The sequence below is a fragment of the Xyrauchen texanus genome, chromosome 34, assembly GCF_025860055.1.
Source record: "Xyrauchen texanus isolate HMW12.3.18 chromosome 34, RBS_HiC_50CHRs, whole genome shotgun sequence".
Lineage (NCBI taxonomy): Eukaryota > Metazoa > Chordata > Actinopteri > Cypriniformes > Catostomidae > Xyrauchen > Xyrauchen texanus.
Genome location: NC_068309.1, coordinates 17,932,383 through 17,950,191, shown reverse-complemented (window position 1 = coordinate 17,950,191; position 17,809 = coordinate 17,932,383). Strand labels below are relative to the sequence as shown.

Here is a 17,809-nt window from a genome sequence, read left to right as displayed (position 1 = left end):
CAGCGGGCTTGGTTTCGCCGGATAAATCCCCACGAACACCCAGCCCTCCCCCAGCACGCTCGTTTGCTTCTGTTCGGAGTGAGGCTCAAGGTGAGGGCGGCTCGCCTCACGGCCAGTCTGTTTACTCCCTCGGACCCCGCAAGCTGGATGATGATTTTGCCGCTGTATCAGAGAGCGTCACAGTGGCGTCTAATGCTGATGTCTCGTCTGACGCTGATTCATGGATGTCCGCCATGCTTTCCCGGTGTCCCCCTGTGTCCAAGAAAGAGGCAGCTCCACCTCAACCCGGGCCCAGCTCTCAGCCCCAGCGTTGAGCACCTCGCAGACGGCGCATGACACCCATCTCCGGGACTTCCTCTACGACCCGGAAGGTTCCTAAGCACTCCTGAGAGGGGAGACCCAGGGGGTCAGATGTTCGCTCGGGAGCTGGTACCAAGACCACTCCATTCCCCGGTGGAGGGCTGGCAGGAAAATCCTTGTTTTCCCACATTGTTAATAAAAGAGCGATTTCCGCATCCAGCCAGTGCGTGCCATTCTCACGGCACCAAAAACCACAGTCCCGGCTCCCCGGATGCAGTTACTTCTCCTCCGGACCCGTGACTGCAAATTCATGGCGGACCGTCACCTCCTCAGTCTCTAATCCGCCCCCTCCCGGGTGCGTGGAGGGAGGTAAGTGCTTTGAATCTTTTCTCAGCACCCAAGCATCGGGACGCGCTTTGCCTCCCAACCCGTTATTACCTGCTTCCCCCTTGCCTCCCCACCCGGTACGTCGTCCCCCAACAGCAGGTGTCCAGACGTGTCGTGGTCACCACAGATGCCTCTCAACTGGGTTGGGGCACCATGTGCAATGGGCATGCTGCCGCTGGCTCCGTGATAGGGCCCCGGCTGCATTGGCACATCAACTGCCTGGAGTTGCAGGCTGTATTTCTTGCCCTGCGGAGGTTTCTGTCACTGATTCGGGGCAAGCACGTCTTGATCCGTTCAGACAGTACTAAACTTTCAACTTCGCTACCATCAACACTGTAACCATTCTGTAAATTGTTAACTCTGTTATAATCCACCCAGATAAATGTTTTCTTAACTGACAATCTTGTTACCATTAACCATGTTCCCATTCTTTAAAATATCTACTTTGTTACATCAACCTTGTAACTTTTTATAAACTGTAAACCATGTTACTTTTCAGTAAACTGTCAACTTTGTTACCATCAACCTTGTTGCCATTTTGTAAACTTAACCCTGGTACTATCCACCCTGTTACCTTTCTCTAAACTGTCAACCCTTTTTCCATCATTATGAAGGTATATTTTGAAAAGTATTCATTTAGCTTGAGGTGGCACAATGCAATTTAGATGCAATTTAGTTAATAAATGCAATTTAGTTAATAAATTATTTTTCTGATAGAATGTTTAATGTCTTACACAAATTTTCTTTTAAACTGGAAAAGGCTCCCGTTTCATTTAATGACCTATTAGTACTATGCAAAAATTATGATGTGCATGATTCTTATAGTCCTAAATGGGTCCTCTTATACTAAAGCAAAACCATAGAGCCTCTACAGCACTGTGATATGCAGGCTATAGAGTAGAACAGATCGACTCTATGGTTTTGACGGCACTCTAAGTACCTGCTGTCTTCCTCCATGTGCATAGTGCTCTTCTCTTCCCCTTGTCCTGTCATGAGTGATTTCTTATCTGGTGGGGGCTGAAAAATAAAGCCTGTTTTTTCTCTTTTCTCTTGATAACACTTCTTAAAGAGCTCTATCATGGTCATGCAGGTGTTTATTACACACAGAGTAAAGAGAGAGTGGGGGTGAGAGCTAGTGCTGTTGCAGCAAACCAATGTTAGACCCACAGGCTAAGGAAAATAAATAAAAACTGCCAAACAGAGACATTTTTTTTTTAGAATTTTCTGTGAGATTCGACAACTGGCCAGCAGGACAGACGGGTGATATGTGGACATCAGCCATACATAGCAATGGACAATGATCAATCAGGTTGTTTCCCAGCACCAGGCCCTCATTGACTTCATTGATGGTTAGATTAATCAAAGTGCAATGCAGACTTGGAATAACACCTCAGTTTCTTACTTGAGCAATAGGGTATGAAAGGCCAAGCTATACTGTGAATATATACATCTAGGCACAGCTATAGGCTATTGTTTTTACATATATATTTACATGATATATTTACAATATATCACAACCTTTAGTGTCTTATTGCACTCATAAAATGGCTACTACCTAATATTCACTAAGAAAGAATTGCACCTAGTAAAAGTGCAGAATTAATGCACAATTCAATAAATGAATTTAACTAGATTATCTGCTTAAACTAGATTGCCAGTGGTTTGTGAATAAGACATGGGTATCTTCAATGAAATAGCATGCGCAAAAGTGGAACAACTGTTTAGTGAATTCGTCCCACAGTCCCCGGCTTAACAAAATGTTACTATGCAACAAAATAATGATCCGCTATGGGTGCTGTGCATTTTTTCGGTAAAAGGGTCATAGCTGTAACTATATTGTGTATTTTTCACAGTGCGACCGCTGTTTAGACCAGTCAGCATCTAGTACCTTAACTATCTGTTTTATAATGAGCACTGAGGCATAGGTGAGACATGATGTTTAGAGCAGGTAATTTAATGTAGGGAATAGATTGAGAAAACTTGAGCTAGAGGCTGTGAGACTGGGATGATGAATTTGAGTAAAAAAATAAATTAACACAGACTCTTGCTAAACAAAAATTGAATATGATAATATCAGTGATTGATTGCAGACACAATGAACAAACAGTGACTGGTAATGCAAGATTTCCTCTGAAAACAGCCAGGTCTCTCTGTTTTTTAATTCAAGCATGGATAAACTTCAAAACTCATCATCATATCACTGTGGAAACTAGAGGAGTTTATCTACGATAAGGTATTGGATATTACCATATCATAAAATGTCTGTGAGATCACCTGGTCATTTCTAGTGATGTATATGTCTTTTTACCTCTCTCATATATTTGAAACAAGAACAAGTTTGCAAGGTTGAATTTGTGGTTTGAGATGCTGACCTGGGTGAGATATCGCAACCTTGCTGCATGAAGGCTCCCAGGGAAAACCAGAGACTGTTGAAGATCCCAAACTCATTGGGGGGCTGGTCGCTTGGCAGACCATCAGTACCCTCCTCGGGCTCCTCGGTGTGCCATTCGTACGGGCTGAAGCGGCTGACCAGGAAGAGCACCACGCTCACGCCGATATAGGCAAACACAATGCACATCCAGATCTCGTAGGCCAATGGGTCCAGAAAGGAGAAGACACCTGGTTTGGACTTCTGGGGCTTCTTGATCATGATGGAGATGCCCAAGCTCATGAAGGGCTTGGAGAAGTCAATGACCTCCTCCCGGACCAGAGTAATAGTCAATGGGGCCACAGCGATTTCCGCTTTCTATAAAATAATACAAGTATTTCTTAATAGTATTGCATACAGTCCCATACTGAAATGTAATTTATGTAAATAGATATACAACATACAGTATATGTTCATGTATGGATTTTACTGTTGTACTCTATATGCAAAATTATTTCCAAATATTACAAAATGTCATTTTTATATTTGTAAAAGATTTCCCCCAAATACACACATATATGACACATACCGTATTTTTCAATGAATTCCTACATATCACATGTATGGATACATATCATATTGTATACAGTAAGTGTAAAGAAATGTTTGAAATATATGTCACAGAAAAATAGTGGAATTGTAAGTATGTAGATACAGTATACTGTATAAACTATAATTATTAGTGCTGTACCAAAAGCTTAGCATCAAACTAAACAATGTTCTACATTCTTTTTACATTTTAAACACCGTAAAGCAACAATAACTCATTAGTAAATTCATCATTTCAAAAAGTGCACTATGCACACTTGTTTAGAAACAAAACATACAGTAGATAAAGGCTTCTATTTATAACTAAGCCACTTGACTGGATAATCTAATACAACACAGAAAATATTTGCAGTATTCATATTTATATTTGAACAGGACTTTTCTCAGAAGAGAAAAGAGTGAAGAATAAAGAATAATCTGTCGATTTTCACCTCTCCTCACATCATACTGTATTTGACAACTTCTTTAATTGAACTGGGCTTTGCATATTAACGCTTAAAAATCCAAGGCGTTAATCCAAGTGGCTTAATACCGAGGCAAAGGTTTGAAGGAGAGGGATAAACTAATCAATGCGAAGAAAGATGCTTAAAGTACAAGGCAGGAAAATAAAATTGGAGACTAAAGTCTGGCTGCATGTTTTTGCTGCATGGTAAACTAGATTATAGTTGGTGACTTAGTGAATCTTTAGAACTCGCCAGTGCTGTGCAAGACTAATCCAAAAAAGAAATTAAAGTTTTTCATAACTGCCCGACACTTAGAGGAAGAAAAAAAAACATTTGGTTTGTGTTTTTTTTTCAGTGCTTAGCATAAATCTACCAGATGACAAGCATTGGCTTTATGCAGTGTGCATTTATAAAGACCAGTCTCTGAAAACTTGTTTTCTTTTTGTTTTGTTTTCTGCAGAGCTCAGTCGCTTTGCTCTCACCCAGGCCCAATATTCAAGGTTTAGACTTTCTGCTCAAATCCACACCAAGCATTTCTCTAAACCTATGTAGAAAATCTATACTTTAAATTTTTTTTTTCATTTTTGTTTACTCTACAGTGAGGTTATAACATTCAGATATTATCCTTACAATAAAGGTAAAGTTACAATCTTTCTTGTGCATTTTAGGAACATGACCCATTATGGTCATATAGACAATAGACATTGTGTCAATGTAATGACACTAGGGGGTCGCAAACCCCTCTGATCTTTGAGAAAAGGCCAATGGGAAATGGCGAGAGGAATTTGCATGCCACTCCCCCAGACATATGGTATAAAAGGAGCTGGCCCGCAACCACTCATTCAGGTTTTGCGCTGAGGAGCCGAGACAGGGTCCTGGACATTTCAGCGGGTAGTACAGCATTGTGGCAAGAGGGACACAACATCTCGTTTCCTCCATCTGGGAATGGAGGTCACAACAGTAACCAAGATGTTCCCTATCTGTCACTCACTCGACGTTGTGTTGATGTAGTGACACTAGGGGTCCATATACGAAAGACCACAACTAGCTGAACTCTTTTTGGGGGAAGGTGATCTTTCCCAGGAAGAAAAGACACTGCGTCTTGCTCGAAGGGGAGGTTAACATGTGGCAGGTTAACATGTGACAGATACGTAACGTGGGTTTACCAGCCGCACCTCCCTGCCCAAGGAAGACGCGGATCTAACAATAGGGAAACCGTACAGTGGAAAATACACCAGAGGTAACCAGGACATGTGGAGCACCTACCCCATTACAGGGCATCCTGGCACACGTACTGAGCCTGGCTACAAATTCCTCCACTGAATTTGCCAGCCACAGGGCTAGGGAGGCAGGACATCCAGGGTCCCCTGTCTCGTGGACTCACATAGGGGAAAAAAGAACACGTCTTCCCCACCCAGAGGGCAATGGCGCTGTACGCAAGCGGTACACCCGGCTAGCTGCCCCTCATACTTACCTGTTCGTACCTGACTACACACAGGACAAACCGGCTCAACACAGAGAAATCTCACCAAGGTATTGGGTGTTGCCCAGCCTGTTGCCATGCAGATATCTGCTAGAGAGGCACCATTGGCTAGTGCCCAAGAGGACGCCACACTCCTCATAGAGTGTTATCGTAATCCCAAAGGGGTGGGCATGCCCTGGGCCTGGTATGCCAATGCAATTGCATCCACGATCCAGTGGGCTATCCTTTGTTTGGAGATAGCGTTCCCTTTCCACTGTTCTCCAAAGCAGACAAAGAGCTGCTCGGAGCGTCTAAAGCTCTGCGTGCGTTCCAAGTAGATGTGCAAAGCACGCACCGGACACAACAATGATAAGGCTGGGCCTGCCTCCTTCCAGGGCAGCACTTGCAGGCTCACCACCCGATCCCTAAAAGGGGTCATGGGAACCTTGGACACATAGGTTGGGGTCTCAAGACCACATGAGAGTAGTCCAGACCAAACTCCAGGCAGGTGTCACTGACAGAGAACGCCAAAAAGTCCCCAACCCTCTTGATGGACATGAGCACAGTCAGGTGGAAAGCCTTCAGTGAGACCGCCTTTAGCTCAACTGACTCTAAAGGCTCAAACAGGGCACTCCGCAGGCCCAGGAGGACCCCGTAGAGATCCCACGATGGAAAGAGTCATGGCCTAGGAGGGTTCAGCCTCCTGGCACCTCGCAGGATCTTGATGATCGTCGCAGTCGCAGTCCTATCCAGGAGTCAATGGCTGCATGCTCGTTGCACTTGGCACCCCAGCCTAGCTTGGAGGCATCTGTTCTAACCCTGACGTGCCTGGACATCTGCTGTAAGGGGACCCCTGCCTGCAAAAATACAAAGTCTGTCCAAGGGCTGAAGAAGTGGTGGCAGATCGGCACTTGATCAACAGATCTTGAGAGTGGGCTAGAATCGGCCAATCATCTAAATAATTGAGGATGCAAATGCCCAATTCTCTTAACGGGGCAAGAACTGCCTCTGCAACTTTTGTAAAGATGCGAGGCGACAGGGACAGGCCGAAGGGGAGGACCTTGTACTGGTACGCCCAGCCCTCAAAGGCAAACTGCAGAAAGGGACATCTTGATGCTGGACGCATGCTGAAATGTGTTTTTGAGTCAGCGTCTTGAACGGGAGACCATGCAAGGGCGGTTCAGAACCCGCAGGTCCAAGATTGGCCACAACCCACCACCTTTCTTTGGCACAATGAAGTAAGGGCTGTAGAACCCTTTCTTCATCTTGGCTGGAAGGACAGTCTCTATTGCGTCCTTCTAAACACTGTCTTGTGTGACCCAGGGAGTGAGGAAACCACACTTTCTTTGAAAAAACTGAAATATATGAAAATATGTTTATAAAGGGAACACAGGAGGGTATCAGCCGCCTGGGTTGCAGCCACAGGGGGGGCGAACTCGGCGGAGAGCAGAAGGGGTGTGGAACCTTGAGCCGGGGAAGGATGTGCTGGATGGCCTCTATCTGCTTCTTCACTGCTGAGAACAATAGGCAAAGTCCTCAACGATGTCGCCAAATAGGCCAATCTGGTAGATGGGAGCATTGTGGAGCGGACCTTGACGGTGTCCTTCATTTTGACCAGATTCAGCTATAGGTGGTGCACCTGGACCACCAAGGTGGTCATCAAATACCTGAGTACCCAAGCTGTGACCTTCGTCATCCAAAGCATCACTTCTGGTTCAGGACTAGCTCTTTTAATGCCTTGGCCTGGTGTACTTGCTGGAGGGCCATGGCATGCAGAGCGGAGGCAGCCTGTCCAGCGCCACTGTAAGCTTTGGTCGCCAGAGACGACGTAGACCTACAGGTCCTGAACGGGAATCTCGAGCAATTCCGCCAGGTGTCAGCATTTTGCGTGCACAAGTACACCGCAACCTCCTTATCTATCTGAGGAATTTCCGTATACTCCCTGGCTGCCCCGCTGTCAAGGGTAGTGAGAGTGGAAGTACTTAGAAGTCGGGTCCGTAGTTAGAAGAAAGGTGCCCTCCACAACATCGTAATTTGCTCGTGCACCTCCGGGAAGAACAGGACTGGGGCAGGGTGTGGCCATGAGTGACACTTTAAACCAAGGAACCAGTCATCAAGCTGCGAGGGCTCAAGGCAGGGTGGAGGGTTCCACTCCAGGCTGACACTCCCGGAAACCCAGGCAAGCATGGCGGTCAGCTCCACGTTGGCCTCAGACTGGGCTGCCACACCCGAAGGTGGAAGCCCAGTCGAGTCCTCAGCGTCCGACTGCGCCAACCCGCTCTCCAATGCCGCTCACAAGCTCTAAAAGAGATACTAAGCTCATCCTAAGGTGAGCTGCATGTCTCATCCCAGAACTCGACTGGGGAAAACAAGCGTGCTGGGGAATGGGAGATCCGTGGGGGATTTTCCAGCGGAACCACTCCCACTGAAGTCCCCAAATCGTCCCCAGCGCTAACCGACCCGGCCTTGTACCTGTAGGTAGAAGGCCCAGGCCAGAGAGTGGCTGGAGTGGCTTTCCCCTGGAGGAAGGAAAGCCGCGACTGCAATGTTGCCATGAGAACACAAACCATCTACGAACGCTGCTTCAACGTGACTATGGCCCAGACATGTGAGGCAGCGCTCGTGGCTGTCAGAGGCAGAGAGATATCAACCGATGCTGTCCATCAGTGCACGCTCTTTTAGAGGACATACTGTATATTCTTTTATCTGCAAGAATATATACTCTCTTAGCTGTCGAAGCACCCAGGGGCATACTCTGCATCAATCGCGCAGAAAGGGAGAAAGCCGCTGAAATGCGGCGTATATCCAACAGCATACACTCTTCGTTCTGCGAGGCGAATGGAACGACAGTGGAACTTGCTGCTCAACACCGCTTGGCTCCGAAGAAAAAATCTGAATGTGTGGTTGAGAGCCAGCTCCTTTTATACACATATGTCCGGGGGAGTGGCATGCAAATTTCACTCACCAATTCCCATTGACCTTTTCTCAATGATCAGAGATGTTTGGGGCCCCCAAGAGCGACCTCCTAGTGTCACTACATCGACACACCGTCGAGCGAGTGACATATAGGGTACCCGTGTCTCCTATGATGGCCAGAGCTCAATATGTCAGAGCACCTCCGACCCCTTTTGCCGAATTACCCATGCTAACTGATGGAAATGTCTGCCCCAACTGCACATTTGACCTTAAAAAGCATCAAATTAATTCTCAGGTGAATTGACCTGAACCCTGCAAAGTGAAAATCTCTTACTACTAAATTGCTACTTTCCACAACCCCACAACAACCAACAAGCAAGGATATTCATAATATTGACATGCAGACCTAACTAAGCTAGTTTGCTGGTCTTAGCTGGTTTAAGATGATCTCTGAGACAGGTCAAGCTGATTTAGCTGGTCTGCAAAATCGTCTCCCAATCTGAACAGCTAAAAGTATCCTCCAAAAAAGCCATCTGAACAGGCCGTAAGACCAGCAAGACCGCTAATCATTTTAGACTGCTTTAGACACACTCGCCTGTCCCAAGAATCCAACATCCAACTAACATCGGTCAAATCCTCTTTTGAATTCAATGGAAGCATACTGATGTCAACTATAAATCTGATTTTGTCAGTAGAAAATTTGAAGTGAAAAGTAAGAGGAACATAATTTACCCCGTACACCAGCTCCCCAACCATCCCATTCCAGATCTTTGTCTCTGGGTCTCGAGCTCCGTACTTTCCATCTGGTACGATGGAGATCTTGTACTTGAAACCGATGTGTCTGGCGATTTCAGATGCCAGATCCACGCAATATCCCTCATATTGCTCATTCCCATCGTACTGCTCCCAGTTCTTCTTCAGCATTACATAAGGCCCTTCCTGAAAGAAGAAGAGCCCAAAGATGGTTCAGACTGGCCACTTGTTATAAACATTAGTAAATAAACAGAATATATTTTCAAATCATTACAGTTTAGTACCTTATTACCAATGCAATAAAAAATATTCCTCATTTGCCGATTGAATAAAGCTGTTTTTGAAGACTTATTAAAGATAATTATAGTTACTATGTTTGCATGTGGCTGATTGATTTACTAATCAAAAGCTAGATGTCACTGGTCGTAAAAAGAAAATTAAAAGATATTGTTCATTCATACTTCCACATTCCACTAAACAAAACCAAAGGTCTTCAATTATCTTAAAATATCTTCATGAGATAAATGCTTAATGTGTAAGAAAGGGTGTATGTGCTCATAACATTTACATTTATTTATTTGGCAGACGCTTTTATCCAAAGCAACTTACAAAAGAAGAAGAATATATCATAAGCGATTCATCTTAAGGTGACAGCAGTATTAAAAGTGCTGCATAACAAAGTGTCACTTGCATCAGAATAGTAGTATCCAAGACAGATTAGGGTGCAACAAGAATATGTAAATGTTTTTCATAATTTTTTTTTTTTTTCATTTTTTGAGTGCATGGTGAAGTGCTCATGGAAAAGATGTGTCTTTAGCCATTTTTTTTGGAAGACAGAGAGTGAGTCTGCTTCACGGATGGAGTTGGAAAGGTCATTCCTCCAATGAGGTACAGTGAAACCGAAAGTCAGAGAAAGGGATTTGGTGCATCTTTGTGTTGGTACAACATTTATAACAAAGGTAAAACCTGCTACCACTATTACAAGTATTGTAATACTATATAGAGCACACAACACATACTTTGTATATGAGAACTGTATACTCTATACATCATTCAAAACAAAAATATACCCATAAAAGTTTGGACCACTATTTATTACAATTGCACTGTATGCCTTTATCAAACACTGGAATAGAAATATACATTTAGAAACTTGTCATACGCAATGGGACAAAAATAGTGATAGATCACAAATTGTATTTTGTCATTATTTACTCACCCTCATCTTTCTTCCTTTTAACAGGAAAATAAAAGTCAAGCAGAAGCCATTGTCAAATGTTAGTATCAATCACCATTTACCTACATTGAATCTTTTTTCCATACAGTGAAAGTGAATGGTGACAGAGGCTGCTATTCTGCCAAATATCTCCTTTTTTCAGCAGAAAAAAAGATAAAGTCATATGGGTGTGAAACAACATAAGGATTAGGAGTAAATAATGGCAGATTTATTTATTTATTACATTTTTGGGTAAAGTATCCCTTTAAACACTATGTTGTTGAAGCAAATTATGATTTCGGGCTTTGTAAAGCGACATTGAGTTTGTTGTAAGACTATATAAAATAAATATATTATTCATATTATTATCACAGTGCAGAAAAAAGAAAAGCTACACAACAGACAAACATTAATATTATTCAACACTATGATGTACTGTAATAACAAACAATACCTAACACAGCGCAGGTGTCATATAGCATGTAAAAATGTTTACTTGCAAGAAGATGGCAGAACATCTACATTGAAACCATGAAAATGAGCATCCCTGTTACAAATATTTCCTAAGCCATATGGTGAGCCTAAAATTATGAAAGGCAGAAAGCCCAGTAGGGAGAACTTAATATTTCACACACAGCAAATCGTCATGGTTACTGTTGTAACCTCCGTTCCCCGAGGGAAGGAACGAGACGTTGTGTCGAATGAAGTGACACAAGGGGTCTTCCTGGGATGCAAAACGTCAAGTTGGCATACAGAAGTTGCATGCCCCGCCCTGGACATACGGGTATAAAGGGAAGTCGGGCAGTGAGTGCCAGTCAGGATTTTGCACTGAGGAGCCGAAAATAAGGCACGGCCGTTTTCAGTGGTAGGTCTAGTGCTGTGGCAGGAGGGACACAAAGTCTCGTTTCTTCCCTCAGGTAACCATGATGTTCCCACTCACTCGATGTTGTGTTGAATGAAGTGACACGAGGGGTCCCATATAAAAACGCCACGCACTGACCGTGTTACGTGAACTGCCGAGACAGGTGCAAGCAGGCTACTGTGTGCTAGAGGCAACTGTGTCGGCTGCACGTAGCCCTCCCCAATGCTCCCAAAGAGGTGTCACATACAGACCCTAGGTTCCCCGCACCCCTTAGGGGGGGAACAGGAGCTAAATGACTAGCATGGGAGCAAGCCCGGCAGCCGTGCCTTTTCTCTCACTATGTATCTCACATTGGAAGTGAAGCGGCTGAGGCTATCTTAACGCTATGAAATGCGTCAGGGAAGGCGGTCTTTCCCGATCCTATTCTTTCAGGGGGAAAAGACCCTGCAGAGGCCACATCCTGCCCAGTCTAGGGGGAGGTAATGTGGCTATGAGCCAAAATTCTGACTGGCACTCGCTGCCCCGCTTCCCTTCATACCCGTATGTCCAGGGCGGGGCATGCAAATTCTGTCTGTCAACTTGACATTGGCCTTTTCTCAGGTTCAGAGGTACGTTTGGCGTACAAGGAAGACTCCTTGTGTCACTTCATTCAACACAACGTCGAGTGAGTGACAGAAGGGGAAAGAGAGCTCTACATTGAATGCCAATGGATGATTTGTTTCATCTCAAATTAGTTTGATGTATGAGAATGCCGTTTTCTCCTCCAATCTTTTTCTCTTTACATGGACAAGGCAGCTTTTGTTCCTGTTTTTCTACAGGTAAAAAAAAAAATTTGCTTTGGCAGGAGGTAACAACTCATGCGTGGGGGATCTGAATTCCTGCTACATGCCTCGGGTGTATAGGCAGCCATGCAAAATTATGTTCTCACTAAAGGAACACAAAGTTCTTTATCACTTACGATCTCTAACCTTAAAATCTGCTGTTATGGGAAATTTTAAGCATAAAGCACAGCAGGAAATGACACAAACTCATGATGGATATCCATGATATGCTTTGAGAGACCTAATAAATGTAAATGGACAGGAAAAATTATGAATTGATACAGTATGCTATTTTTCAAAATAGCAATCATCCCACAACCATCATTCAATAAAATCAGTCCTTCTGGTTTGATACAATGATACAGCCCAAAAAGTATATGAAGTTTGTTAGGATTCAAATTATAACAGAATAGATATTCTATTCTTCAAAACTAAGACAAAAGGATTTGGATACTTTCTAAATTGACTTCATACATCCACTTAAAATGACCTAGGACCAGTAATTACAGGTAATTGGAAAAACAACAAGGAAAAGTGAAATAATGCAGAAGTCTAGCTTCACTTGTTTGCAGAAGCCACTTTGTTTGATATTTTGTTATTTAATGCAATGAAATTGATAAATTTTCAATAGATCCTATCATCATTTACTCACCCTCATGCCATCCCAGATGTGGATGGCTTTCTTTCTTCTGCTGAACACAGATTTGTAGAAGAATATGTTTTTGCTCTGTTGGTCCTCACAATGCAAGTGAATGGGTACCAATATTTTGACACTCCAAAAATCACATAAAGACTCAGTTGGTTAACTATATATCTTCTAAAGCAATGTAATATGTGTGGGTGAGATACAGATAAATATTTAAGTCTTTTTTACAACCACTTTTATTTTCACATTCTTCTTGTTTTGTTTTTGGCAATTCACATCCTTTGTGCATATTGACACCTACTTGGCCGAAGAATAATTTTTAGTTAAAAAAAAACAAACATATTGATCTGATTCTCATCCACACTTATCATATAAATTCTGAAGACATGGATTTAACCACTAGAGTCATATGGATTACTTTTATGCTGACTTTATTTGCATTTCAGAGCTTAAAAATGTTGGTACCCATTCACTTGTATTGTGAGGACCAACAGTGTTGAGATATTCTTCTAAAAATATTTGTTTGTGTTCTGCAGTAGAAAGAAAGTCATACACATCTGGGATGGCATTAGGTTGATTAAATGATGAGAGTATTTTCATTTTTGGGTAAACTATCCCTTATGTATCCAAAACTGTCAAAATACATTTTGGGGCCACTCCAAATTCTAAAAGAAAATATAATTTTGCTTTCATGGCTCCATATAGCTTCAAAATTCTGGCTTCACTATGACTTTTCTCCATTCATGATTGAGTTGCCTATAAGAGCTTTTTTGTCTTTGTCCATGGCTCGATTTCTTATTGTGGTGTTCATTTTGGCTCAGGATGTAGTATCCATGGTTCAGTGTTTTTGCCTTCAGTTCTGATTTGTCTCTCTGTCTGTCCATGCTTCAGTTACGCTTGATTTCACCTCTGCCGAGTCCATCAGCTGCTCAGTTTCTTAATAAGGGGTTCTTCACCAGGGGCTGAAAAGAGGAGGATTTGCTTCAGGTGCGACACTCCAAACCACATATGTGTCTGAACATAATGCAGTTCATTACACCCTCGAATCAGTGCAAATACATTGATGATACTATTATTTATTGTCTCCTGAATATATAAGAAAAACAAAACACACAATTTGTCCCATTCAACAGTGCTTTGAGTGGTGTGTTGGAGTAATAATTCACAGAGAAGATTACAGACAGGGATGGACTGGGAGGGAGCATTGGGCTGTCATTCTGCCTATCATCTCTTTTTGTGCTCACAACAACATGAGGGTGAGTAAATAATAACAGATTTGTTTTGGGGTAAACTGTCCCTTTTAAATAAAGTACAAATCAATAAGCCTATATATTAATTTAATAATACAGTAGGAACGTTTGTAATAAATGAATATGATAACTAATATAGTGGTGAATTATCATCTGTGGGTTATGATTATCCAGTACACATCCCGGGCTGTTTTTGATTCCCGTCCATTCCTGATTACAGTCGACCAAATGAACAAACACAAAAACAGCACAGAGTCCATAATACCAGTTCTTGCAACTTTAGACAGTACGTGAAAGAGGCACATGATGCTAACGGCATACTAACATTGCCGTAATGGCAGCAAACATTTACACGGCACTGTTGAGATATGCTATACAGAGCATGTAAAAACAGTTTGGTTATCTGAATGGACAGCAGTATGACTGACAGGTTACACAGAGAGAGAATGTGCTTTGATGAACTGCACAGTGCAGCTGTGAATTCTGCAACCTATGCAGATCTGAATATTTGTGCATGTATGTTATGAAGAAATTCTATGCCTTTGGCAAATGTAAAAAATTTTTTCACCATGTGTATGAGAGGAGCTCTTGGTACATGGAAGTTTTCAGATGAAAGACAAACATCTATATGTTTAAATTTGTGTTATTTTAAAATATGTCAGATAAAGTAATTTACTACTCACCATAATAGTTGTCACAATAACGGTTCTGTTCTCCATGCCAGACGTTTCATTGGGAAGTAAGGCATGATCCTGGGTCAGAACCAATTTATCAGCATCATTCCAATAGCCGATCTGGAGATCGGACAGGGAAAAGAATGAGATTCCTGCACTAACTGGGTGTGAGTGAATACATGCAAGCCGGTCCATATGTGCATGCTAGTGTGAATATGCATAAATAATTGTATGTGAGATGGCTAAATAGTACAAAACATCTTGGTGGGTTTTTATTTTATTTTAATCTTTTACACTATTCATACATTTGTCCATTCATTATGCCACAAAAATAATTTTCATATACAGTAACTGGTGGGTTTGTCTTGTATTTCACTGAAAATATCTAAACTTAAAACAAGATACATTTACCTGAGAACCAAAATTGCATTAGATATTAAAGGGATAGTTCACCCCAAAAATACAATTCTCATGCCATTCCAAATGTATTTGACTTACTTTCTTCTGCAAAACACAAACCCATATTTTTAGAAGAATATTTCAGCTTTGTTGGTCCTCACAATGGTGAATGGCTACCAAAATGTTGAAGCTCCAAAAATCTGATAAATCAGCATAAAAGTAATCCATAAAACTCTAGTGGTTTAATCCATGTCTTCAGAAGCAATATGATAGGTGTGGGTGAGAAAGAGATCAATAATTATGTTTTTACTATAAATATCCACCTCCACTTTGAGAATGTTAAAGTGAATGAAGAGATTTATAGAAAAAAGCAGTATAATATTGATTCTTTTCCTCACCCAAAGTGATTGTATTGCATCTGAAGACATATTAAACTACTGGAGAGTTATGGATTACTTTTATGCTGCCTTTATGTAATCTTTGGAGCTTCAAAGGCCTGGTCACCATTCACTTGCATTTTATGGACCTACAGAGCTATAAAAAAATCTTAGTTTGTGTTCAGCAGAAGAAAGTCATACACATTTGGGACAGCATGAAAGTGAATTAATGATGAGAGAATTTTATTTTTGAGTGAACTATCTCTTTAAGACTTGTTTTATGAGAATAAGTATTGAATTAGTTTTAAGCAAAAATAAAACATGATATATTTTTTAAAGCAAGGCTTATGCTAAAACAAGGGGGATTGGTGGGAATTGCTAATGAGATAATAAATATAAAAACATTTATGTCTATAATCTTACACAAAGTTACTTCACAGCTAAATATTATTTTTTTGTTTTGTATATTGTTTACTGGAAAACAAACTAAATTTGTACTGAGCGAGAAAATATATTTTTTAAGAGTATCTATTTTTATTTTTATAAAATGTCTAAACCTCCTTCTAGATAAATTTACCTAAAAGCAAAATTGCATTAGATGTCAAAGATTGTTTTATGAGAATACATCTTGAATTTTGTCGATTTCTCTTATTGTGTTTTTTTTTTTTTTTTCATATTTTTTCAGGCAGAGGGCTTCACATAACTTTAGAAGAAGGTGTGTGACATGGGACTTTATAATAAAGACACAGATCTTCTGCTAAAACCACAAGACCATATAGGGCCCTTGTACCTCTGTTTGTTTTATTTTAAAACTGTATTTTTAGATGTAGTTAAAGGGATAGCTCAGCCGAAAATTAAGATTTTTTCATTATTTACTCAGCATGTGCCAATCCAAACCTGTATGACTTCCATTCTTCCATTGAACACCAAAGGAAAATTTTAGCAAAATGTCAGAGCTGCTCTCTTTCATACAACCTGCAAATAATCCTTTTCTTAATTAGTATTTTTGTCTTGTTTTCTAGTAAAAATGTTGAAATATTCTTAAAACAAGATATCGTTTCTTGGCAAGCAAAATGGTTAGTAAGTTTATCTTGTTTTCAGAGAAATCCAACTAAATTAAGTGAGATTTATGTTTAAAAGAAGAAAGAATGGGTAATAAAAATACTCAATTTATAAGGAAAACAAATACATTTTTCTTACCCCATTCGCAGATTTTAGAAGTATAACGTTTACAACATTTTGTCAGATTTCTCTGAAAACAAGACTTAATATCTTACGCCATTTTGCTTGACAAGTAACTATATCTTGTTTTAAGAATATTTCAACTGGAAAACAAGACAAAAATACTAATTAAGAAAATTATTTTTTGCAGTGCAGTGACAGAGGTTGAGAACCAGGGGCTCCAAAAAAAAAAAAAAAAAGCGCAACGCAAGCATTATAAATGAAGTCCATATAACTCATGCACTATATTCTAAGTCTTCTAAAGCCATACTGTAGCTTTAAGTGAGGACCAAACTGAAATTAATTAATTATTCACTTTACATTTTGGCCATGGTCACCATTCACTTTCGTTGTACACCATCTTGTACATTGTACTAAATAACTGCTTTTAGTTCCATGGAAGAAAGAAAGTCATATACAACAAGTTTCGAAAGAGACAATGACAGAATTTAGATATTTGGGTAAACTATTCCTTTAACTGTGAATTATATATCTAAATTGGAATGATATGAGACAAGGTACATTTAGAGCAGAGACATACATTTTTTATAGAGTGAAATTCTTGCAGATAATATGATCAAATTGCTGGAGTGTAAGAGAATAAATCCCCTCTCCCATTTAGTTAGTCACACAGAGACTGGTTTTCAACTAAATACAATACAAAACAAATTTACTTAATTTGATTTTTACATATTCTCACGGGGGCAAGTTGGTCAAAGTCTGCTTGTCAAATAGCCCACTCTCTCTGCCAGCTAACATGGGCAGAAAACAGACGACACCGTCTCTCTGAAATACTGTGTGGGTGCCAGATTTGCTTTGCCAGGGTAGAAATAACTACCATTTCTATGAAAATTATCATCCATGGTTTTTGAGTGTTAATGATTCATACAGGGTTAAAAGGCAGCTAAATTGGCTATACAACACATTTTCACCATGTAAAGAGATCCATATATCTGTGAAATTGACATACTCATGCAGTAAAATAAGATACAAGATGTTACATTCTACAAAAAGAAAACCCTTAAAATTAGACTCATCAGGCGTCCCTGGGATTGTTCTTGCAGAAATAGTGGCATCAAATGAAGCACAGAGCGGTAAGCACATT

The 17,809-nt window shown here is 41.0% G+C and overlaps 1 protein-coding gene across 6 annotated transcripts in view; it reads right to left on the bottom strand.

The window, feature by feature from the left end:
• The window catches only part of gria4b (glutamate receptor, ionotropic, AMPA 4b), a 164,186-nt gene that overhangs the window by 36,253 nt on the left and 110,124 nt on the right, over window positions 1-17,809 (bottom strand). For 5 of the 6 annotated variants that reach the window (XM_052104069.1, XM_052104072.1, XM_052104071.1 and 2 more), the window contains exons 9-11: window positions 14,717-14,827; window positions 9,218-9,424; window positions 3,060-3,433 (exon numbers count right to left, since the gene is read on the bottom strand). In XM_052104069.1, the coding sequence (XP_051960029.1) occupies window positions 3,060-3,433; window positions 9,218-9,424; window positions 14,717-14,827 (692 nt within the window). Of the gene's footprint in view, window positions 1-3,059; window positions 3,434-9,217; window positions 9,425-13,360; window positions 13,746-14,716; window positions 14,828-17,809 lie in introns of those variants that run through there. The other variant, XM_052104074.1, reaches the window with a different exon arrangement.